The sequence below is a fragment of the Eufriesea mexicana genome, unplaced genomic scaffold, assembly GCF_001483705.2.
Source record: "Eufriesea mexicana isolate 0111107269 unplaced genomic scaffold, ASM148370v2 scaffold385, whole genome shotgun sequence".
NCBI classification, from domain to species: domain Eukaryota; kingdom Metazoa; phylum Arthropoda; class Insecta; order Hymenoptera; family Apidae; genus Eufriesea; species Eufriesea mexicana.
In genome coordinates, this window is record NW_016908568.1 from 253457 (window position 1) to 277854 (window position 24398).

The 24398-nt window shown below is 50.9% G+C and overlaps 1 protein-coding gene across 1 annotated transcript in view; it reads left to right on the forward strand.

Annotated features, from left to right (window-relative positions):
* GABA-B-R2 (gamma-aminobutyric acid type B receptor subunit 2) overlaps window positions 1-24398 on the forward strand; it is a 48433-nt gene that overhangs the window by 20162 nt on the left and 3873 nt on the right. The window contains exons 2-9 of the mRNA XM_017896763.1: window positions 21819-21956; window positions 22095-22262; window positions 22725-22900; window positions 22968-23145; window positions 23272-23505; window positions 23598-23658; window positions 23725-23959; window positions 24276-24394. Of these exons, the coding sequence (XP_017752252.1) occupies window positions 21819-21956; window positions 22095-22262; window positions 22725-22900; window positions 22968-23145; window positions 23272-23505; window positions 23598-23658; window positions 23725-23959; window positions 24276-24394 (1309 nt within the window). The remainder of the gene's footprint in view (window positions 1-21818; window positions 21957-22094; window positions 22263-22724; window positions 22901-22967; window positions 23146-23271; window positions 23506-23597; window positions 23659-23724; window positions 23960-24275; window positions 24395-24398) is intronic.

Here is a 24398-nt window from a genome sequence, read left to right on the forward strand (position 1 = left end):
GGCAGAGTAAAATGAGCAAGTTGAATCGAGGCGTATGGCGAGATTCCAGCCGGAGGCGGTGGCTCGCAAACAGTCCGTTGAAAGACGGACAGACTTTTTAAACCTCCTCCACCTGAGACGTCGTCTGGAATTGATCACGTACGTCATCCTTGGCGGGACAACGACGCGACGTCGGCATAAACGATTTACGTGCAATTTCATTCGGGGACCAACCTTTCGACTCGCCTCCAAACGAATATCAACTCTATTCGTCTCTCCTCTCCATTCGCGATCCGAGAGTCGAGAGAAAAGGAAATTCGCGTTGAAGCGACGAACGCGTATGAAAGTGCACGAGAAGACGCGATGTCTTTCGCTTTGCCTACGCTTTCATCGCCGGTACCGCGACATAATTGGTCATGGCGATAGGACGAGGCGGCAAATGGTGGTACCAAGAGAGAGAGAAAGAGAGAGAGAGAGAGAGAGAGAGAGAGAGAGAGAGAGACAGAGAGGGGGGTGTTAACGCAAAAGCAGCCGTGTCTGACAAACGGATATATTAGGCGGTGACACCAACTCGGTAAACGACGACTAGGTACGTATATCGTATACCGGTCAACCTTAGATACGTGTCCCAGTTGAGAAACGACAAACAAACGCGTTGCACGTGGAAACGACGTATAAACTTTCTACCTCGGGCGACGCTGAGGAACGAGACGTTCGCGTCGCGAAACGCACGCTCGGGGAAAAATAGCGAAACGGAGAAGGTGTACGAGGTCGAATGGATTTCGTTAATCGCGAACTGGCCGGTAAGCGGTGGTAAAAAAATTAGCCGGCTGGTTGCGGATCGTTTTATCTTGGCGAAGAAGAAGCACGCTCAATTGCTTCTTTTCAAAGGAGAGAAGTTCTCCTTCCACAAACACGTGGCTAGTTCCCTCTATCTTGACTCCCGGTATTGTTCGCGTCGCGCCGTCCTCTTTCACGGAATTCCCCTTTTCATCCGGAAAAGAAAGTTGCTAGTCGGTGGTGGCTCGCGCGCGGGTGGTGCGTCCACGGCACGACCAAATAATTCGGCCTCTCCTTCGCTGCCCGTTTCACCAATTCTCTGCCGAGTAATTAGAATGGATCGCGTTCGTTACTTTCCACGCAGAATCTTCGTCGTGGTCGTGGTCGTTGGATAGATATCGAAATTCGAGAGCTCGACTCGTCGTTAGTAACTTGGCTACCGAGTCCGTCGTCCCATCGCTGAAACTTTGATCGCTCGAACGCGCGCGTACTTTCGCGGTATGAAAATTCGATCGACGTTGGTCGTCATCGTCGATAGTCGGTGTTCCAGTTACGCGGCAGTCGTATCGCGTGTCTCTAGCGTAAACGCTACTCGGTGCAAATACGTTGCAAGTTCCGTGAGAATCGCAGACGCTGGATTTCGGTGGCAGAGAGCCCCTAACCTCTGCCAACGGATCAAGTGGAATCCCGTAGGCATAGCTGTAACCAGTCGCAAGCCGGTGAAGTCAATTTCAAACGCGACGCTTGTTCCTCGACAAATCCTCGTGGAGAAATTTCGCACGCGAGCTCGGGAAATCGGTAGCGAACCGCTCGTAAATATTCATAACGCGAGGCGATGCGTCACCTCCTGAAAGCTCCTCGATTCGGGCACGATCTCTCGTGTAAATCGTTGCCCGAGCTTTGCACTGGTTATAACACTGGCCACGATTGACCATTCGCCCGTTTGCAGCTTTGCAATGGCACCCCCCCCCGACCTCGAAACTTACATTCTCCACGCGTTCTAGAACGCGCGAGACCTTGGCGGAAATGAAATTTCTCGAACGGTACGGGAATCCCTCACAGCTGTTACGAGCCAGTTCTGTACATCTTATTACGCTTTACATTCCCGATACGATCCTACGAATTTCGTTTCGACCTCGGTGCCGGAATTTCCCGCAACTTGCGCTCGATCGTTCCGCGTTATCTGGCCGCGAGAATATGCGAAGGAAAATGGAAAAATTGCCGGATCCCGGGAACGTTTGCGGAAAGAAGCGGTTAACGAGCTTTCGAAGCTCGTAGATTGGAATGGACCGAAAGCAGCTCGTCGCGTTCCCTGGTCGGGAAGGTAGTTGCGGCGGATTTGGTCAGCTGCGAAAGTCCGTCCAACTCCTTTCCGTCTCGGAGGCGCGGTTTTCTCCACGATCGTCCGAAACTTCTCCCCTTACACGCGCGCACGCGGTAACTAGGAACGTTGCACCGTTACATCGTAAATTCGAGTCTCTTTCGAGCTGGAAACTTTCCAACGTATCCTCCAACACGGATATCTGCGCGCGACGAGGTTCCCGGCAGGGATCGAAAATCTAACGAGGCTAATCTAGCAAAGAGGAGAACGTTAACGCGGGGCCGCGCTTCGGTTTAGTTCGTTGTAAAATTACAGCGATCGGTACACGGCCGACGTTGCGCCTATTAAATTTCAATTAAGAGATCGGTACTACGTGGCAGGACGAGCTCCGATCGATCGCACCCGGGATATTAGAGGAGCGCAGCTCGGCCGAAACTAAATCCTCGAGAAGTAAACGAAAGCGAGGGTAGCGCAGAGGTAAGTTTATTACGCGTATTAATGGTCGAAACGGAGATCGAATCCATTCGCGACTAATTAATATTTGCCCGCGCTATCTGCACCACCGGCCCTGTTCAACGTTCGCGTACGCTTCGCGAGTGTTCCCACGAGATAATGTTCGTGACGTTGTCTGTTCGACTCTTCCTAAATTAACTCCTCCCCGTTCCCGCCCTCTCCGACACCCGTTTTGCCCGCCCTTGCCTGCTTCGCGCCAACCCTTCTTCCACCTTTTGCCCTCTTTTCATCTTCTTAATGACACTTTTATCGAGTGCACCGACAGTCAACCGCGGTTGTCGTCGCGTCTCCATTCCGCCCGCTCTAAATTACCTCCCGCCATTAATCGTCGTTAATCCCGACGCGGAATCGCGAACGGCGTTTGCATTTTCCAAAACGAAAAGTTCCCCTCGTCTTCGAATGAAAAAGCCGCGTTATTTTCGCCGAGATGAATAACTTGCAACACGACGAATAATTTTCCGCTGCCGGAAAATTTGGGCAGAGCTTGGCGCGGTAACAGAGAGACAGAGTGGGAAACATGGCGTGGGAAGAGATTCGGATCGGAACACGGAACACGGAACACGAAACACGGACCACGGTACAAAGGGAAATTTCACGGAATTAAGATTTAAATCGCATTAGCTAAACAAGAGATCGGGGAGGGCGGCGGTGAAAGAGGGCGCGGTCGAGGGTGCGCCACACCCGTAACAGCCCGCAACTCTTCCGGAAATGTTTACGTTCCGGAAATGAACGCGGTGTCTAGGTTACTTAATTCGGGAAAAATATACGGCCGAGTAGCGGAGTCGAAACCGAGCAAATGTACGAGAATCGCGAAATATAACCGAGAAGGGTGAACCATTTAGGCGCCGTATGCACGTTCGTAGATGGAATCGAACGCGATCGCGCGAAAAGGTCGCGAAGATTTAATCGAGAGAACTATTCCCAGAAATAGATCGAGCAGGATACGTCGATCCCGTTAGTTTTCGTTCCCTTCGTTCTCCGAGTATAATCGAATTACGGCCCTCGTCTTCTTCGTTACGCGTAAATAACGCGAGAAGGTTAAAGCGAAAGTGGCAAAGAGCCGTGAGTATCGCGCGATTTCCACGAGCAGCGAGAAACGATGGGATAATAATTTCTCCTTTTGTTCGAATTACTCACGAAAGAAGAAATTCGCGGAATAGCAGAGACCACGCGCGCGCGGTCTGGACTCTCGTAGCGGGAAAACAAAGGGTAGCTCTCTAGTTTCTGCGGCAAAAATGAACGCGTTGCTTTAATAAACCTTCGGATAAAGCCATTTCCTTCGCTCTTTTGCATCGCGATCTCGCGGAATCGTCCGAGTGCGGCGACCAGCTAACTGACCGTGAAACACGAACGACTCGAGACTATCGTTTAACGAAGCGAAAAGTTGTCTCGCTACGAACTAGCCGTTTTACCGATTTACCGACCAACCGCGTCTCCTAACGATCTCGGACTTTGCACGCGCCGCTAAGTAACCAAATAAACCGCCTCCTCTTTCCCGCGCGTTTCTCTTTCCATTTTTCGCACCTCGCTCCCTTTGCCATTCCACGCCGTGACAAAATACCTCGCATCGCGGGCAAAAGATTTTCCTTCGAAATTTGCGTTGTCCGCGGTGTTCGTAACGCGAATGAACGCGGTCACATGGCGACGAACGTCGCGGAAATAATTCGATCGATCGAAACGCCGAACGGATCGGCGCTCGACGAACTCGGTAATCGCGCGAACGAATTATCGTCGTTGACGATGGATAGCGACGCGAAACGCGTAAGTACTCGATCTCGTTCTTATCGCGTAGCGCAAACGTCCGCGACGTCACGGGATTCGAGCCGAGTTGGGCGACGCTGCGTGCTCGCGACGATGAAATTTCTCAACGTTGGAGAAAAGTCCACAGATTACACGCGCGTGTTTCGCAAGATCACGCAATTAATTTACAGACCTTGGAAATTACGCGTCTCGCTCGGAAACCCGTACTTCGGAACGACCTCGCATCGTCGCTTCGTGGCCCGTAAAAGACGCTGGAACGTTATCGTAGGTCGACGTCGTTGGCAGAGGAGACGAAGCCAGACGCGAAATCGTTTCTCGACGGAGCGAACGCGAGTACGCTCGGACGGAAAAGCGGAGGAGAAACGACGGTGGTCGCGTGGCGATCGAATTTGCAGAATCGCCGTGCAAATATTTGCTCGGTCTTCACGGGCAAAGGAACGCGTGGAAAAAGAAGGAAAAGTATCTAGGAGGAAAACTCGGTTAGCTTCGCGACGCTAATTTCAAAGAGAGCGCAAAGAATGGGCTGGGGGAAAAAGAGCTATCCGCATAATGGTCGTTCGGTCTAGGGTCGTGGACTTATTTCAAGATGTATAGACGTTACACGGCCGTTCTCGCTTCTGCGTCCACCGACTCTCCCTGGTTTTATCTCTGGCTCCCTGAAAATTGTTTGCTCGATAAAGCCGAGAAGGAGGAAGAGAAGAGAAAGGAAGAAGAGCGGCGCGCATCGGTCTTGTAAGCGAGACGCGATTCGGTCCAACTGTTCCACGCTTTCGATTCCGAGCGATTCGCGAGTGAAACACGCTGCGATGAAATCGAAACGAGAAGTCGAGATCGAAAATCGCACGGGCAATTCGTCCGAGGATTTCCCATCGTCGATCAAATCACCGTTCGAGTATCGAGCTTTCACGGAACTCGCCTTCCTTGCCTCCGCGACGCGAGTCTTCTCTCTAGCGACGAAACTCGAGTCTCCTCTTCACGCTGCGAGAGATCGCTGAGAGAGATCGCTGAGAGATCGAGATCGCGATTTCTTCTCTCGTCGAGAGTCGTTCCCCGGTTCGAGTATAATTTTGGAAATAACCGAAAAGACCGAAGCGAAGACGGGCAAATGTAACGCGACAAACGAGACTACAGGTTGCTGGAAGGAGGATAGGTTACGAGCGAGGGTATATAATCGCGACTCGATTCGTTTGTACGAGAGACGACAAGACGGAAGAGAAACGTTGCAAAGCGACTGATGCTCGAGCGTGGATGAAACGGGTACCAGAGGGAACGCGCCGGGAAAGGTAACGAGTAGCAGGTGTAGAAGGAAAGGGAAGGGAGAAGAAAAGCGGAAATGGCTTTGCCTATTCGCGAGTTACGCATTGTAACGCAACCCCGGCCGGGTGTGCGTTTAAACGATTATTCGCCGCGATATTTTCCGCGTTTTCAACGATTCGTCGATGACGCTTTTAACTTAATTGGCGCAAAGCGAGTAGCCCCGTGTACAAACGCGACACGAGCTATTCGGATGTAAAAGGGTATCGGTTTATCTGGCTCGTTAGAGCCGCAACGGTCGAAGCAGCGTCTTCGCTAACGCGATAATCTTCGATCCGCCGGCGGAAATTACGGTACTTGCCCGGAGAAAACAGACCCGCTAATGCATTTTTCCCGGTATTGTCTCAAACACCGACAATGCTCCTTAACGTTTCCTCTCGACGCGAAACGAGCCTCCGGGGCTGGTGGTGGACGTTCGCCGCTTCCGGATAACTCGATCGAAAGCTGATTTTAACCGACCTTAATTTTCCCGAGGCCAACGCGGATTCGACGAAACGCGATCGCGTGGAATACGACCGATCGTTTCGGAAATCCTTCGCCGGATGGAAAATCGACGGCGCGCGCGAATAGCGACGCGGCGATTACCGGTTTAAAGTCGTCGGTGCATCAACGTCGCGGTACGGGGCAATTTCCAAAGAGGGATTAAATTATTAGCGGCGAGGAATCGGCGAAAACGGTCGTCCGTGTGGAGCCGTCTTCGAAAAAATGGGTCGACTCCCTTTATTTTTCAACGGCGTATTCCGGAAAATTAATGGTGGAACGCGCGCGCGCCTTCGGTTTAATTTATCGCATTCTACCTTCCGGTGGAAAGGTAAACCTTTCGGCAATAATTAAATTCCTCGCGACGCGGTTTATTCAACGAAAACGTCGCGGTCTTAAACGGTCGTTCGATAAACCGTAATATCCACGTTCCTCGGTCGCCCGGCTCGGCTCGGCTCTCTGTTTTTCGTTCAACTCGCTTTCTTTCCGACTACCACGACCGACCGTTTAAGCCAGTATCGGCTTTTGCCGCCGACAGCGAGACGCAACGACGTTTAACGAAGAAAATGGGAACCGAGAGCGAGCGAACGAGATCGTAGGATAATCGGTGCGGGATCGCGGCGAAAACTCGAATCCGGCGATCGAACGAAAAGATGGGAGAAATATGATCGAGTCCGGGAAAGGTTTCCATTTCTCGGACTCGGTCGAGGGAGAATAACAGGCGGGGAAATTGGTGGCAGACGTCGGAGCGTGCAGCGTGCACGGGACGCGTTCGATCGAGAGTGGACGACAATGCGATAACGTCGCGAAACCGTGTTGTCCAACAGAGGGCTAAAAGAACGTCGGAAGGAAAAACCAGGAGGACCAGCTCTCGCGTATCGATCCCCGTGGCGAATAAAGCGCGCGATAAAGTGGAAGGTAAGCGGATAATAAAGTGGACGCGTGTATATTCCGGCGGTACACGTCGGCCGAGCGACGTTACGAGTAAACGAGAGGTTAAGAAGAAAGGTGGCGAAATTAAGCGATATCGCGTCTAATCGTTGTCCCATCGCGGCGGGATAAAGAGAGGCACGTCCGCTTTAAAAGCCGAGCGTAAGAGCCGGACTTAAATGCAGGTTTTTTCCACCTGCGGCGACACGGAAACCACGCTCGATCCACGTCGTATCGCTTGATAGCCGCGATTTAAACGAGAATCAAGGTAAATCGTTTCCAAGCGCGATAATAATCCGTGACGGGTTCTCGTGGCTCTTTAATACGGCGTCGGAGGAACGACGGAGGCGGAGCGCGCGAGGCAGAGGAAAAGAGGAAAAAGGTGAAGGAGAAACGAGAGAGGCGGACTCGTGGTCATGTGATATCGCGCGGTCGGAGAGATAGGAAGAAAATAATATAACCGGGACGCGTAATCGGTTGGCAACGATGCGTCGGGTGCATCTGGGAAAACGGAAAGTTTGGCGTATCGGTTTCTCCCGACAATGACGAGTCTCGAGCGAAATCTCGAGTGAACGCCGCGCGGTGCACCGGTGGAATGGCGTAGCAGCGCCAGAGAGCCGCTTTCACCCTCTTTTTCAGCTACCGCGCGCGGTTATACGCGCGCTGCTTTGCCTTCCAAACTCGTTTTTTCCCCTTTGCGTCGATTTAAATAACTTTTAAAATACACTAACCGTAATGTTATTCGGCGTGCCCGGCTTTGACGCGCGCGCGAACTCGTTCGCGCTGTTTGCTTCCTCCCGCCGTTGTCGAGTCTACCATATACGGGGAAACCTTTTCCGCTGGAAATCTCCAAAGCGGTGTTTGCCTTGCGATTTATCGAACGAGCAAAGTCCGTTCTATTTACCGCGAATCGTCGATCCCCCCCCTCGAAAGATCGTCGCGTCGCGTCGCGTCGTTCCGCGAATTCCTCCTCGAACGGATGCTCCGGGGTCTCGTCCGCTCGCGTCCAGTCCGTCGCCGGTCGAGGATGAACAGTTTGGGAAATAAATCGCCGAGGGATCCCGGAGCAGGCCGGGACATCTTGTCTGTAACAGCGAAGAACACTCGCGATCGATTAGGTTATCGGTGTGTGTTAGCAGTAGCGGCCCATTGAGAGAGCATCGACGGGCGAGTACAAAGCGGGCTACGCTCGCCCGACCATGTCCTATCGCTTTGAAAGGGAACGAGAAATTTTCAAATTGCCTCATTACCAAAGGAAGTAGCATAGCCGATGTATCGAGCGAAAGCTTTTCGACGACACGTTTTCCTATCCGACGCGACAAAAGCGAAACGGTCGCGATGCGTTCACCGTTCGCGACGGGACGCAAACGCGCTTATGTAATACGCTTACGCGTTGTACGCAATATCCGTGAATCGTCGGAGTCGCGCACGCCATCCTCTCCGCCCGCGGAAAGGGGAAACGTCTCGTAAAGCGTCTCTTGCTTCCGCTTCTTTGTGCTCGGTTTGTCTCGCGATGTGCCGATTTCGTTCCATCGCGGGGAACTCGATCGAATCCGATGGAGGATACAGCGCCATTGTGTTCGCTCGTCGAACGTTCGCTGCGTCGAATGGCCCCGCGATGGCCTGCGAAATTTCACGGCGATCGCGATTACGTCGCCTCGGGTATTATCGCGGTCGCGTTATACCGAGAGTCGACACAGGGGGTTCGTTAATTACGACACCGATCGTTCCCTTCGCTCGTGCGTAATTACTCGCTGCTACGGACGCTGTCCGACGTGTACGAACCGTTTTCATTCGGCTAATAACGCCGGTCACCGAGATCCTCCTCCAGAGTCGGGAAATCTCGAATCGATTCGGAAGCGGAAAAACGGAGTTTGAAAGAGCCGAAACGAGGGAACAGCGGGTACTCGAGTGATCGTCGTGGAGAAGCAAGTCCGAGTATAAAGGTATCCGGAAATAAAGTATTCCGGCGAAACATCGAAAATCTATGCGATAATAAATTGCCTGAAATAATAAACCATTTAAATGCAAATGCAAAGCGTACGAACGAGTTTGAAATAAATTGCTCGAGAAGTCGTTTTCCGATTACCCGAGCAACGATTTCCTCTTTGACGACGAGCATTCCCATCTCGCCAGGAAGCGGCGCGAGGCAAACAGCCAGTTAAAAATAAAACTCGGCACGCGGATGTAATTTTCGTATCTCGCATCGGGCGTAACGAGAACCGAGGCATTCGAGACCTTAAATCGCCGCGACTCTCTTTTCGATCGCCCGTTTAAAACGATACGCGAATTCCTTCTTTGCTCGATTTTCTCTCCACTCGCGACCGCGACCGTCAAGAAATATCGACCCCGCTGACGCCACATTTCCTTCCCGTCCCCGGTTTACCACTCGAGAAAGTCGACAGAGATAATTTGGAAATTTGATTTGGTCGCCGCGGTATCTCGCAGCTGGGAACACACGCACACCTCTCTCTCCCTCTCACTCGTTTAGCTAACAACATTGCAAAGTTGAGACCGCATCGCGCGGAGTCGTGTACGTACTCGTGCGCCTGTTTACTTAAACATTGGCTCTTGCCGTGGCAGCGATTATTTCGCGATAGCGTTATTACGCGCGAATCGTTATTATGGCCGCTGCTACGACCGCGGTTGTGGCCACGACGCGCAACCTGTCCCGTACTAGGGGTGCACTGCAGTGCATCCGAATTACGATCGGTATCGACCGATCGTCGGATCATTAAATAATTAATCCGCGCCAATTTTCTTCCAACCACGACGCGCAGACGTTGCTCGATTGGAATCGACGGGAAACGGCAGGGATCGTAAAATCCGTGAAACGATCGATCGTGCTACACAAGCAAACGACGGACGTTAACCAATTTCGTTGCGTTTCCCCTTTAACCGAGTTTAAAATGCATCCCGTGGGCGACGCGCGAGCCTTCGCTCTCCATCGCGTCGATAATTAATTTCTTCGGGGCAAAGGACAACGCTTCTCTACAGCGAATCCAGCCGTACGAAGCGCAGCCGAGCTGCACCGCGAAGCGCGTGCACCTGCATCCACGTTTAAGCGCGATTAATGGTTAAACGAATCGATGGATACACGGACAGGGGATATATAGAAGAGATAGATGGATTCGCAAACTGATCCGGCAAGCGGACTGGTAGATAAGTGCGCGAGCAGATTGGAAAGGGGATAGAAGAAGACAAGGATCGTTGGAAAAACGGAGCACGCGACGCGTATTACGCGAGTCTATGGCCTGCTAATAACGAACGATCAATTTCCAAGACTCGAAAAGTTACGTACCCACGGGAGTCTGGTTTCCAAGCAAACCCCCGCCATTCTTTTCACCTAATTACTCGCGTAAATTTTACTCGGGGTAACCGGTGCCACGCGGTTCCGAGCGAAACGCGATCGGTTCCACGATTCCTCCTCGATCTCTTTCGCGTAATCGCGATGGCCAACGAGAAGCTTCCTGGTTCCTCCGATTTCCCGGAAAGCACGCAACGCGGAACAAAACGCGAAACGAGTATCCAACGGAAAAGACGAGAAAATACGATGGCCGATAAGGGAAAAAAGTTGCACGCGTCGTCGACTCTTGATAAGAGGGAATTTTCCAGCACCACGGCAGACGCGAGTGACAATGGCGGTGGAATATTCGTGACCGATGGAAATGCATTCGGCGGTATATACGTACGCTCCTCTCCGCGGTATCCCGCGACGCGCTTCATTTTCGATACGGATATGCGAGCGTACGTTCGACAGTGCTCGTTAGCTAATCGCGCGAAAAAACCAACACGGAGAAAGAATCGGAGCGACGTTGTTTCGCGAATCGAGAGAGAGAGAAAGAGAGAGAGAAACGAAAGATGAGCTATTCGACGAATAGACGGAAAATTCTCGTACTCGTAGACCCGGTAATCGAGAGATTCTCGCTTCTCGAGTCGAAGCTCGTCTAACGACGTCGGGATTACGTAAGCGGGGGCACACGATTCCCAGATCGGAAGTCGGTAAAGCACCATGCTCGCGTAAGGGTTGCCGCGATCGATCGAATAGGAATCGTATCGGAGCCAGGGACAATCTCGAGGAAACGAGGAAGCGAGAAAGCGAAGAAACGAGTGGGTCTTTGAAAATCGAAGAATGAGAAATTCGAATTGGAGAGGAATAATTAGACGATCGAATAGGCTGCTCGGCTGGATCGCGACACGCGTTCCCCGATACGATGGGAAAAATCGATTCGGGAGACTGTTTGGTAATCGGTCCGGTAACGCGAAAAGGATCACGGGCAATTTCCTCGATTTACTCTCGAATCGATAGCGTATCCCTGCTTACCTCGAGATTAACGGCACGTATTGCATGCATACGTATCGCGTATCTTTGTACGCGGAGTATATATAAGAGAGAGTTGGTATCTCCATAAATAAACGCGTGCTGTATATTCCAACCGGTCCGAGTCGAGCTTTTATCGGAAAATCGAAGCCTTTCGCGTGGACGGAATTTATCGGCTGGAATTTCGTCGCGTCCTAACGCGGTTAATTTCAAGTTTTTGGCAGATCGTCACGCGATACCGGGCCGGTTAACCATCGAGATGTATTTAATATCGAAGAACGCATCGAGCGTTCGACCGCAATTTTCGAGAAGCGACGTTGACGTATCGACTACGTGCTCGAAACCGTGTGCGGTCGGACTCGTTAAGCATCGGAACGCGATTCGAACGAGTGTAATTGCGGCGAACGCGATTCGTTGGCTCGCTTTCAGCGGCTGTTGCATAATCGAGATCGCTACTCCTCTGATGCGCGCCTTCGGCGTCGCTCGCCGCAAATCGCTGTCAAGATTGCATCGTTGATTTTTCCCGTAACCGAGATCGACATCGTGGATCCACGTCGATCGACGCGGTCGTAACGATCGATTCGGCTGAAAGACGAATACGGAGGAAAGTTTGGAGAGCACAGAGCGAGAGCATTCGAATAACTTTGGCCGAGGGCGGAAAACAAAAGTTGAAAGGTTAAAGTTTGCCATGCATTCGGGACGGTAGTGTATCCTCGACGGGCAACCGTTTCCACGACCACGACAACGGCCAACTCCGCTACTCGCCGAAGCCGGCAAAAGGTAAATTTGTCGGACCGGCGAGCAATCAACGACGCGAGTTTATCCTGGGAAGTCGATGGACTTTCAACGGGCCAGCCAAGTTATCACTGGCATCGGTGACCGGGCAAACAGGCGAACGTTTAAATAACAAGGAAGGGGTAGCTAGGTAGGACCGAAGGAAGGCAGGAAGGCAGGAAGGAAGGAAGGAAGGAAGGATGTAAGAATAGCAAGTAAACGATCCAAAGCGGTTAATACGATTCGGTCGGATTTTCTTTGAAGTCTTTCCAAGTAGATCTAACGCAAAGGAGATTACTCGGCTGGAATGATATTACGTGCAAACGCGTTAAACGACTTGGCTCGATTTTTTCCAACGTTCGACCCTGCTCTCTCGGCATTGATTTCGTCTCGATCGCGGAGCGAGGAGGACCAAGGCACCGGGGATTTGAAATTTAATCAGACTCGAAGGTTCCACATCGACGTTGACTTTTTCTAAACGCGACTACGTATATTTTTCCGCCCGCGATATACTCCATTTCGTACTATGCCCGAACGTATCTCGTCACGGCGTAAGCACTCGTCGCTCGCTTGTTCTCGCCGCTGTAGTTGTAACCGTCCTTGTAATAATTACGTTAGAATTATGATAGCTGAACGCGCTTCAGAGGTAATGGAGAGTGCTCGACTACGGTGAAACGCGAATTCGTCGTTGATTAACCGGAAAGCGGCGTTGTTTCGACGATGGTATCACGGTACGGTCGTCGAAACGAAATAGCGAGGTTGTAAAATCGAATCGGTATCGCAGCGAATCGTTCAAAATCTTGTACCTCGTGTCGCGCGAATCGATGCAGCTATTCCTCGCTTCGAATTACGACTCGCTACTGCGTACGTGCGTATACGTAACGCGACAGGAAAAACGGAAAAAATGGGAAAAAAGGAAGAAAAGGAGAAAAGAAAAAAAGACGGGACGGATCGCGAGCATGTTAAACCTCCTCTCTCGAAATACACCGGTACGTCGGTACGAAGGAAACCGAAACGATTTATAACGCACCGATAATGACTCGTCTATTTTCTCATAGCCAGCACCGAAGATTATCGTATCCGTTTGAGATGCACGATATCATCGATCTCGCCCTGTCACGCGAGAGGACGACGGATGGCTCCTCTCTCACTCTCTCTCTCTCTCTCTTTTTCCGTTTCAGCGCGGATCCTCGCGAATAGCGTTGCTTCCGTTATTCTCGATAAAGGTAGAAGCAGATAGAGACCAGATTATCTCTCTCTCTCTCTTTTTCCGTTTCAGCGCGAATCCTCGCGAATAGCGTTGCTTCCGTTATTCTCGATAAAGGTAGAAGCAGATAGAGACCAGATTTTTCCTCCATTACTCGAGTAATTCGCCCTACCGTTCTACCGTTCTACCGTTGGCCGACGAAATAGAAACGTCCGTCAATGTCGAAACGGTTAAATTACATTTGAATTTATCACCCCTGTTCGAGACACACGTTGAATGGGAGAGCAAAGCCGCCCTCGACCAAGAAAGAATCAAAGGTAGACGCGCCGCGTAACGATCCTCTCCCCGCTTTGCTCTAGGAGAGAAGGAAAGCGCGCACTTACATATGGGTGGAATTACGAGACCGATAATCCTCCGGTATCGTCGCGATTCCGAGCAAAAGGACGTTGAACCGCGCCCCAGAATTCGAAATCGCGCTCACCCCTAGGGTAAAGTTCCGAAAGCTTGCCGCCACGACGCGTTTCAGACGACAGAGTGCATTTGACATAATTCCCGAAGTTTGACGGGCAGCGAGAGACGGCGTGGCGAGAGGCGAGAATTTACGCGTCGTTCGCCAAATTTAATCCCGTTTCGTCCGCCTCGGTCTACGCGACGACTTATTTCGATTACAACGTGCTCACGGTTAATAGGAAATCCGCGATGCATCGTCGAGCGCGACTCGCCCACGTAGAAGAATCGGAAAACGGGATCTAAAATACCAACCGATTCGCCGATCGACCATGCAGCCGCTTCGCGAGTCTCGGCGCACTCGGTGCAAGCAACCCGATTTCGTCGAGGGTGCAGGTTCCGCGCGAGGAATCGGTTTAAACGCGTCATCGTGTCTGAAATTCCATTTTCCCGCGAATCGCGAGAACCCGGCGATTCGCTCGCGAGACGCGTTTCTTCGGGCACAGCGGTGGAGGCGAGGGAATCATCCCCTCGTGACGGACGAAACGGTCAGAGGCAACGCTAGGAGAAGAGAGAAAGAGCGAGATCGCTGTTCCGACGCAGACTCTTTGCCGGAATATCGCGTGTCGTTGAATCTACCCTTCCGAAGCGCGTTCTTCCCGACGGCGAACAACGGCCCGCCGAGAGACGAAGGAATTGGTTCCCCTGAAAGCCTGCAACTCGGAGGCGGCCAAGCTATAAAATATGAGCCGCGCGATCGATAATCCGATAGGTATGAAATCACGGGCAAAGTTTCTCCGCGACGTTCGAACTCTGGCAATTTTTCACGAGAAAGCTGCAATTTGAACATCCGCGTTAATCGACGAGAAAGATTCGTCCTCCGAGGATGGAGTGTACGCTGGGAGCGCGATAAAACGGGAAAGATCGGCAGACGCGGAGACGCGTTTCTATGCGAGCCGCTTCAAAGCCTACTTCTTTTTTCCTTTCGCACGCCGGCTGACTCTAACGTTCGAGTCAGCCACGGTGGAAGCTCGATTTTTCATCGGACCGAGTTTGGACGACGAAAGGCTGGTGACGGATTTTAGGTGCAAACGAACGGCACAAAAGGCAGGATATTCGTACCTGCTGTTAACCTTAGGAAAAAAAAGAAAAAAGAAAAAAAAATCCGTTTCACCGTGCTCGTTAGGTCGATGTAGGTCGTCCATTTTCTACGGGGCGAATCTCCGCTTTTCTAATCGCGATACGCGGCCGCTCGCGTTAATCTTCCTGAACTTTCGTTCCGACCAAACTTTCGACAAACGAGCGTCGAGTAACGAAAAGAACGGAGAGAGGGACTCGGTGGGTTTAATCGAATTTGAAACATCGTCTCGGTTTCGAATTCTGTAGCACGGGGTATCGTATGGAGCTTTCGCTAAAGCTTCCACTGAGCCGTGGAAGATGGACCGTAAACCGAATCGAAGCAAAAAGAATCCCGTTTCGTTCTCGTATCGTATCGACGATTCGATTAACGAAAATGCAAAAATAAAATAAAATATGTGGCGCGAGCGACGCGCCTTCGTTGCCTTCCCACTACCTAGCTGCTTGAATAAATCGCGAGAAACGGGTAAGAGCGGAATCGGCGTGAGGTATTCGTAATGGCGAAAGGTAAACGGTGGGCGGGAATTAATTCACCGGTATTCAAGCGTCAGGGTGAACCGAGGTAAAATAAACGTCGAGGCTCGTCCCGAAGTTACGCGAAGGGCGGAGAAGCAGAGGTTCTAAGCTGAAAACGGCTCTTGGCTATTTAGCCGTCCAGACTCGTACCCGGACTCTTTCGCTCGTCTTTTCCTCGTCTTTTCCTCGTCTTTCCCCTCGCGTCCCACCATGAAAATTCTCTTCCTTCCTTCCTACCTTCCTTCCTTCCTTCTCGCTCGTTCGCTTTGCAGATTTCGCGACTCGCGCGACGTAACGCCGTCCCGGGTTGACGTCTCGTTAACGATCACCCTGACACTTTGGGTTCCTTTCACCTTTCTTTTGCTCGCGGACAAAGAAAGGAGGAAAGAGGAGAGAGGGAGAGATAGGGAGGAAGAGAGAGAAAAAGATGAACAAGAGGCGGAAATTCGCGACGCGATTGTCTCGGACGATAAACGATATCCCTGTTGACGAGGGTCTACGCGAAACGAACTTTTTCCTCCGGTACTTTGACGTTTCCCGCGTGGACGTTCGGAAAGGTTAGTAAAATCATCGGGGCATAGACGATACGTTTTTAATTGGAATCGTGGCATTATTATTTCAAGCGTTGCCGAAATATCGGACTGCTTTTGTCCCGCGACCGTTCCGACTGCGCGAAATCACGCCAAGGAAACGAACGTTCCATCGTTGACAATACCGCCGCGTCCTTCGATATCTAGCGAGCGTCGCTTAATTCGAAGAATTTCGAGGTCGAATGAAAAACGCGGCAGCACAGTTTCTCGTTCCCGACATTTATATACACCGTTTAACTTTCGCGGGTCAGCGAGCGTAACATTTGCCCGCGGGTATGCTACTGTAACTTTGGAATATTCGATGTAAATTATTACGCGAAGCAACGAACCGATATATCGAGTCTCGGGATGGTTATTTATCGCGCACTTGACGTAACGCAACGAGAGACTAATTTTCCGCGACACTCGATTGAATTTTATTTCCCCGATAGTCGACTCGTTCGTTTAGCCCTTTAGCCCTTCGTTTCGCGCCACTGTCGCCGCGAATCGATACGCGAATCGATCGGGGCCACGGATATCGAAACGCCTGGCAAGCGATCATTCGCGCGATTAAACTCGCGTATTCGCCATTTTTTCTCCCATTCGATGGGGGGAGAGAGAAAAAAAAAGAAACACCTATCGATTTCCGTAATTTTTATCTCGCCGTTGACGCCGAACGAAACGCGCGTTCTTCCTCTCGTCTCGTCTCGTGTAACGTCATCCTTCACGCAGAATGTCACACGATCCTTAGTTCGGTGTTATCCACCGACAAGCAGTCGTATACCCGTACGCAACCTCTCTGCTGCGAAAACGATCGTTTATCGAACCGATTCGTATACCCAGGCTCGATCGTCGGCTCGGTGGCGTTACGAGCTTACGTAAATTACATGTAAATTCGCCGCTCGAATACATCATCGCGCACCATTTAAATATGCATGGTAATCACGCGCGCACATACACCTGGTTGACCTTTGACCTACCGCTAGATATAAGCGGCACAACCCGCGACACCCACGCAAATACATTAATAATCCACGATTCTATTTGAAGTTTTGGAACGACCAACGGATAACGGCCAGCCCGGTAAAATCGGTCACTTCCCGTTCCTCCACAACTATCTCAGCCGTGAAAAAACGGTGCAGCGGCGCCGCGACGCGACGCGACGCATCCAAGTATTCGCGTCGGTATACGCTGGCGCGAGAGTTTCCGTCCAACACTCGTAACAGGCGTCGGTGGAGAGGATATGGTTGGCGTTTGGCACAGAAAGGGAAAAGGAGTAACGCGCCGATCGAGCACAGGGTATCCTCTAGCGTCGCTCACGCCACTGTACTCTATCTTAGGTTAATGCGATGCAACGGACATTGTATCGTGCGACGACATCGATATCCGGCTGTGCTATCTAGCCATGCAATCTGGTCATACCGCTCGACCAGTAACCCGTGCCCAAGTCTCCATTCCGAATACGCGTACATACGTCGTTCGTCAGAGACGATCCGTAAACGATACCGATATAGAACTTTCATTTCCGTCCTCCGCCGAGATCTCGATTGCGACGTTCAATCCGATTTCGAGATTCATATAACGACAGATATTTCCTCGATGCGTGGTTATACACGGCTATTTTAAACTCGCGCCGATACTTTGCTTCCATGAAAAGTGTCTTTGAACGTTCGTCTCTGTTTCAGTTCCTCGTCGTTGCTAGTCCCGAAGGGACAGGTAGGTGGTGTGTAAGGGCGGCAAGGGGAAGGGTTGGGCAGAATAATTAACTTCGAGATCGAGAGATTACGTTTCTCGGTTAAACTCGGTCCCCTTAGATCTAATTAACCCTTTGCGCGACGAAGAATAACGCGCAACTGAGGCAGCAAAACATCCTCGAAAATTAACCAGCCTGACCAGTAACGTTTACGTTCGATTCGCCTTTACTACGCGTTTAATACGACCCACGTTTCCTGCCCGTGAAACTCGTGTTTGGTTCGATACCCAACCACGCGTCTCGCACGATGTCGTAGGCGAAGGGGTTAAAAGTCTATGCTCGGTTAGCGACTATGCTCAGCGTTCTTTGAAGCGCGATAAATCCTAATCTTTTTAAAACGCTCTTAAACTATCGCGATGTTATTTCAAGAGCGTAATGCAATAACGGATACGGTAAATTTCTGTACAGTCATCGTTTTTCGTAAACACGAATAATATCGGGAAACGGTCTCCCTATATCGCTCTAGAGTATATATATAGTCTTCTCTATAGTCTCCTCGCTTTTTTTTTTCCTTTTTTCCCTCTCTCTCTCTCTCTCTCTCTCTCGATTCGTTATTTCTTCGTTGAATAATACCGAGCAAATAACATTGCCTGGATGTCTCGATGGGACTGGAATTTAATCGAATCCGCGATAAAAATCGCATATAATATATACGCGTATGATCGAATTTCGTTGCAACACCGGATTATACGCATTAACGCGGTTTTAGCTTTCGCGGTAAAAAGTTAATTCCGAGGTATATACCAACGGAACGTCTGCAGTCGGAATGAAAAAGCGAAACGCGCGAGTATCAGCTGTTTTCTTGACCGACGAAAATTTTCCACCACTCGATTACACGCGTACCGGGCATATACGCACCGAGTTTCGAACTTTGTCGAAACTTTGACTTTCCACTCCGCTAATTGGCTTTCGCGATGAATACGCGCCCTAGTGTCCGCCGTCTCCCTCCGTTCAACCTGCCTATAAAAGGCGCAAAGTTTTCCTTCCCTCTTATTTCGCTCGATCGACTTTATGGCATTCCGCTGTCTGGCACCCGCCCTGTGCCACTCGGCCAACTATACGAAGCGACCATAAACGCGCGAAGCTTTTCGTTAGCCCCGAACAACCGGATCGCCGCGTACCTACCGTACAAACTCGACGTTGGTTCGCCGAACCTTTTCATCGCGAAGAAATCGTTACGGAACGACGATCGTGTGCACGGTTATGCTCCTATGTACGAGCACAAGATCTCTACGTTTCCACGGGCTTTTAGAAATACACGGAGAAACGGAGACGCTGCTCGTCCTTCACGTTATTCTCCATGTCACGACGCGCGTCTTCTGCGACACCTAGACCGGTGTTAAATCGAACGGGTTATTCCGATTCAGCGAATCTTTCATACGATACGTTACGGTATGCTACGATACGATATATGTACGAGAGACTGTATCGGTTCGTGCAACTCGAGAGGAAGAAATCGGGAAGAACTGAACGCGATGATTATCGCTGGAAACTGCCCCTGCCAGCACAACGTTAGCATTTTCGTTTCGTATCTACCGAGCCGTTCCTCCGTTACGTTTCGGCGTAGCTATATCGTTAATCGGGTTTCGATTTCGAGCAAACTCGCGAACCGAGTGTCGTGGATAAGGGATCGGACGAAAATGGAAACTCGGAAAACGACGTAAAGATGAACCAACTCCTGTTACTTCCCGTTATCATCTCGATCGAACGCTTAAGAGACAAACGAGCAACGACGACTATCCCGATTGTGGAATTGTTGCGGTACGCTGGCACGTAACGACGGTTTCATCGAATTTCCCGTTTCGTCCGACTCTGCGCGGATTTACGCCACTGCGATCAACCCCGATGGATCCCTTTGGCCAACTCGCGAAACCGAGATACATCCGTACGATTAAAACAAAGCACCGAAAACCCCTTTCGCGTTCTTGAAATCCCGATCCCGGATTCGCGATATTCCAGCATCCCGTACTCCGCACGATACGGGGTTCTCCGTGTTGTCGAATTTCTCAAAAGTCCCTGCTTCGCCCGAATCTAATATCGCGCATTTAACGTGGACACGGAATAGTTGGTTCGATTAATTTATTGGTTCTCGGCGAAACAGCGACTCGTCTGAATAACGCGGTTTCCCGGATACGTTCGTTGCAGGGCAGCAAACTTATAATGAAATTTTGGCTCCGATAGCTAGCACAATGGATTGGCCTGCTTCGTAAACTCATGGTCGACCGACGCGATACGAGAGGATTTCCTTGCGATTCGAATCAACGCGATATCAAACGCGTCTCGTTGTTTCGCGACGCGTCATTCCACGAGCGAAAGACGTTCGTTTCGAGAAAAATCGAGCAATTGCCGACTCTACGCGGCTATATCGGGAGACAAAATCTTCTTTCGCTTATTCGCGAAATTTCGTCACAGCCTTCGTCACATCCGTTAACCGATGCCCGGTTAATGGATGGCTGACGGGTTCGAATCGATCGATCGCGCGCTTCTTCCGCGAGTCGGAATAATCCTGCCGCCGAGGAAGGGAGCGGTGTCGCGCAAATTGTACTTTGTTTCTGCTTACGCGAAACGTACTTTCCGTCGGATAACAGAGAACGAAAGAAAGGAGAGAAAGAAAGGCGACGCGATACCGATGAAGATAACCGTTATGCAGGTTCGCGAGTTTTCGGATCGATGAAACTTCTCTGTACGTTTCCGCGTGCGTCGAGTACGAGAACGCAAAGATCACGAGACGCTTTTGTTACTCCTTTGTTCCTCGACCACGAGAAAGCCGCTCTCCATTGTTCGTTCGTCGTTTCCCGACGGTGATCCCGTTTTTCGGTGATGCTGGCTTTGCGACGCAGTCGACATGGCCCGAAGCCAACGCGCGCGCGTAAGCAGGCAAGGCGTTGCATTCCACGCCGCGACGCTCCGCTGAAAACCGATCATCGCGTCGGGGTCCATCCGAGCTTCCAATTCCGTTTTCATGGCCGAAAGCATCGCGTCGGCAACGACGACGATGGGTCCAGACCAGAGGGCGGTAACCAAGTTTAAAACCGATAACGAGTGATCCGATAACCGGACCCGTGGATACACGGCCGAGACGTATGTACGTTTAATTAATCGCAACGACTCGGGTTTAAACGCCTTGAGAACACGAGTTCACTGGGGCAAACGTTAATATATGCCTATCCAGGAGGAATCGGCAATTCCCTACGTAGACCGACGGCTCCGGTATGCCGTTTGCGGTATCCAAATGCAATATACCAGAGCGCATCTGTCGCGTGCACGTGCTGTATCTCTCGCGTCCGTGTACCTATCGGCCGACTAGCTCGGTAAATGCGGTTGGAAGAGATCGAAACTGTTGTCGTTGGAAACGTAATTGCGCGCGACCTACCGATCGCGCGTCGATTATTGCCCGGTGCGTTCAAGTTCGCATACCTACGTACCTTATACGTCACTCGTCCTTTCCCTCGCCAAATTAGCTACCACCTACTTCCACCTTCTCTAGTTTCCCTTCTAACGTCTGCAGACTACATATCACGTTTGTCTCCGTTCGCCCTCGCCCTCGCCCTCACCCTCGCCGCTGCCGTCGCCGTCGCCCTCGTATCCCTTGTGCGAGTAGCTTGTCTTCGAGTATCCTCGACGGAGAAACGGGAAGCTTCACTTTGACACACGGGATTTGTTACCGAGCTGCTCCTGACGTTTCCCGGGCATCGTCGTAAAATATACGCGGGCACGTTCATACTATGCAAATGCAGTTGCTATGCCCCATCGTGGAAATCAAAATAGAGAGCAACGAGAGAGCGAAAGAGAATAGGGTCGGGGTGTGTATGGACGAAGGAAAGAATGGGACCAGCGGCGGTAACTGGAACCTGCGCGCGTACACCTACGATACGCGTATACGTTTGGACGATGGAACAACAACCTGCCGAGCTGCAACATCCGTTGGTCCGTAGGCGCGAATCGCGCGATTAAACCCGTTCGTTCGATCAACGAAAAACCAAATCCGTTCGATCCTCGTGAAAATTTTGTTTCAGTGCAATGCCGCCGTTGGCGTGAAGGCGTTCTTCGATATGATGCACAGTGGACCGCACAAAGTGATGCTATTCGGAGCAGCTTGCACGCACGTCACAGATCCCATCGCTAAAGCGTCGAAGCATTGGCGTCTCACGCAGGTGAGTGAGAAATCCACTTACTGCCAAACAAACGATCGTGCAACGATTTTCGGAAGCTTGACGGGAGAGAAAAGCGGCGCTTCGCTACAACCTCCTCGGCTTAACCCTCCATACCGAATCGGTCTGTTTTTGTTGCAGCTTAGCTACGCAGACACGCATCCGATGTTTACGAGCAATAGTTTTCCGAATTTCTTTAGGGTGGTGCCTTCCGAGAACGCGTTCAACGCTCCACGCGTGGCGCTTTTAATGCACTTCAATTGGACCCGGGTCGGTACTATTTATCAAAACGAGCCGAGATACGCGCTGGTGAGTATTCGAAATTCTACGCAAAACATAATGGAACGGTACACGCGGTTCATCTTTCATCATCGATCCCGTGTAGCTTCGCCAAATTTCTCCAACGAACCGTTCATCCAGCTATCCGCGCTACTTTCCGCGCAGTGCTCGTTGCCGTTGCATCGTACCCAAGCTGATGCATCCCGCTATCCATTCTCTATCATTACGATTCGCTTATGTTTACCATTAAAACTCCGATGACCGAAAGAACGCGACGACTAGTCTTGCGAACCGCTTCATGCCTAACCGACCATTATTCATCCGTCGTCATCCTTCATCCACTCCACAACGCGTATCGTTGTAATTTCTCCAATTTATCCGATACGCGCTATCGGTATCGTATACCGTATGTTATATACATATATATATATATGAATTAACTCGACGGGTATTCGTTCCAGCGAGGAAACTCTTTAATTCACGTATTTGCAGGCCCACAATCGATTGGTCGCCGATCTAGACGACTACAGGATGGAAGTGGTAGAAACGCAAAGCTTTGCCACCGAAGTCACCACGGCACTCGAGAAACTAAAGGAGAAAGATGTTAGGATAATTTTAGGGAATTTTAACGAAGCATGGGCTAAGCGAATATTCTGCGAAGCGTATAGGTATTTCGTCGTCGAGTATCACGATCGAGATTCGCGCGCGATTCATCGAAGAAATTCGCCTTCGCAGATTCGGTATGTTCGGGAGAAAATATCAATGGGTGATCATGGGAACGTACGCGGAGCAATGGTGGCTCCATTCCGGAGGCGGTTGCGATCCCGCTGAACTCGCGGAAGCTCTGCACGGTGCCATATTGACGGACTTGCTGCCGATCACGACCGAGAAACGAAACACGATAGCCGGGATCGTGAGTTCCTTTGAAATTTCATCGGATGCTGGATGCTCGTCTAATTTTTTGGATTGGTCGCGTCTACGGTCAATGCGGTTCCATCGTTTTTTCCCCCCCTCCCATTTCCTTTTTTTCGTCTTTCAGACAACCGAGGAATACCGAGTGGAGTACGACTCGAGACGAGGCAGCGAGTATTCGAGATTCCACGGATACACGTACGACGGTATATGGGCAGTCGCTCTGGCTATACAACGCGTGGCAAGCAGGATAACGCACTACCGTCGCAATCAGACCATGTCAGATTTCAGATACAGGGATGCGCTTTGGGAAAAGCTTTTTCTCGAAGCTCTGAGAAACACCAGCTTCGAAGGTGTGACGGTCAGTATCGAGAGGCGGATCGCCTGTATGTCCCATGCCCTATGCCTCATGTAATCGGTTATACGTATACGTATATGCGGGTAATTTTTCAGGGGCCCGTACGTTTCTACGACAACGAGAGAAAAGCGTACATTCTGTTGAAGCAGTTTCAAAGTGAGTATGAGACGCGACGATGTCGCTAATCTCCGAGATTCGTGTGCGTTTTCTCTTCTATCACAGGCGACAGAGAGGTTAAGGTCGGCGAATACAACGGCGTGACCGGCGTTTTGAATCTGACAAAGGGTGAACCTTTGGTCTGGAGGGGAAGATCACCGCCGAAAGATCGAACGCTTCATATCATCGAGCATTCGACCGTAAATATCACCATCTACGCCGTGCTCACTTCCGCGGCTAGCATGGGTATCACCATGGCGGTCATTTTTCTCGCCATCAATATCAAATACAGAAATCAAAGGTGATTATTCGAAACGGGCTAATTCCTTCGTCTCTCTTTTTTCTCGCGAGTTCATCGCGGGGTCGTTCTACTCGTTCCCGACACGAACCGGACCACGGCGACGCTTGACGAAACGAATCCAAACGAGACGGGACCGGACGAGACGAGACGAGAGCGCGAAATTAATAGATGCATGGGTAAAAGGACGATCGTGTTCCTACGGAACGAAACGAATCGCGTCGATCGTACCAAGCACCAGCTCTTCTTTTTACCCGTGCAGTCGCGATCTTCTGTTTCCCTTCTCATGTCCGACGTTCGATCATCTTCGACGTTTCAGATACATAAAAATGTCATCGCCGCATTTAAACAACCTCATTATCGTCGGATGCATGCTGACCTACAGCAGTGTAATTTTCCTTGGGTTAGATTCGCAGCTGTCCAGCGTAACGGCATTTCCCTA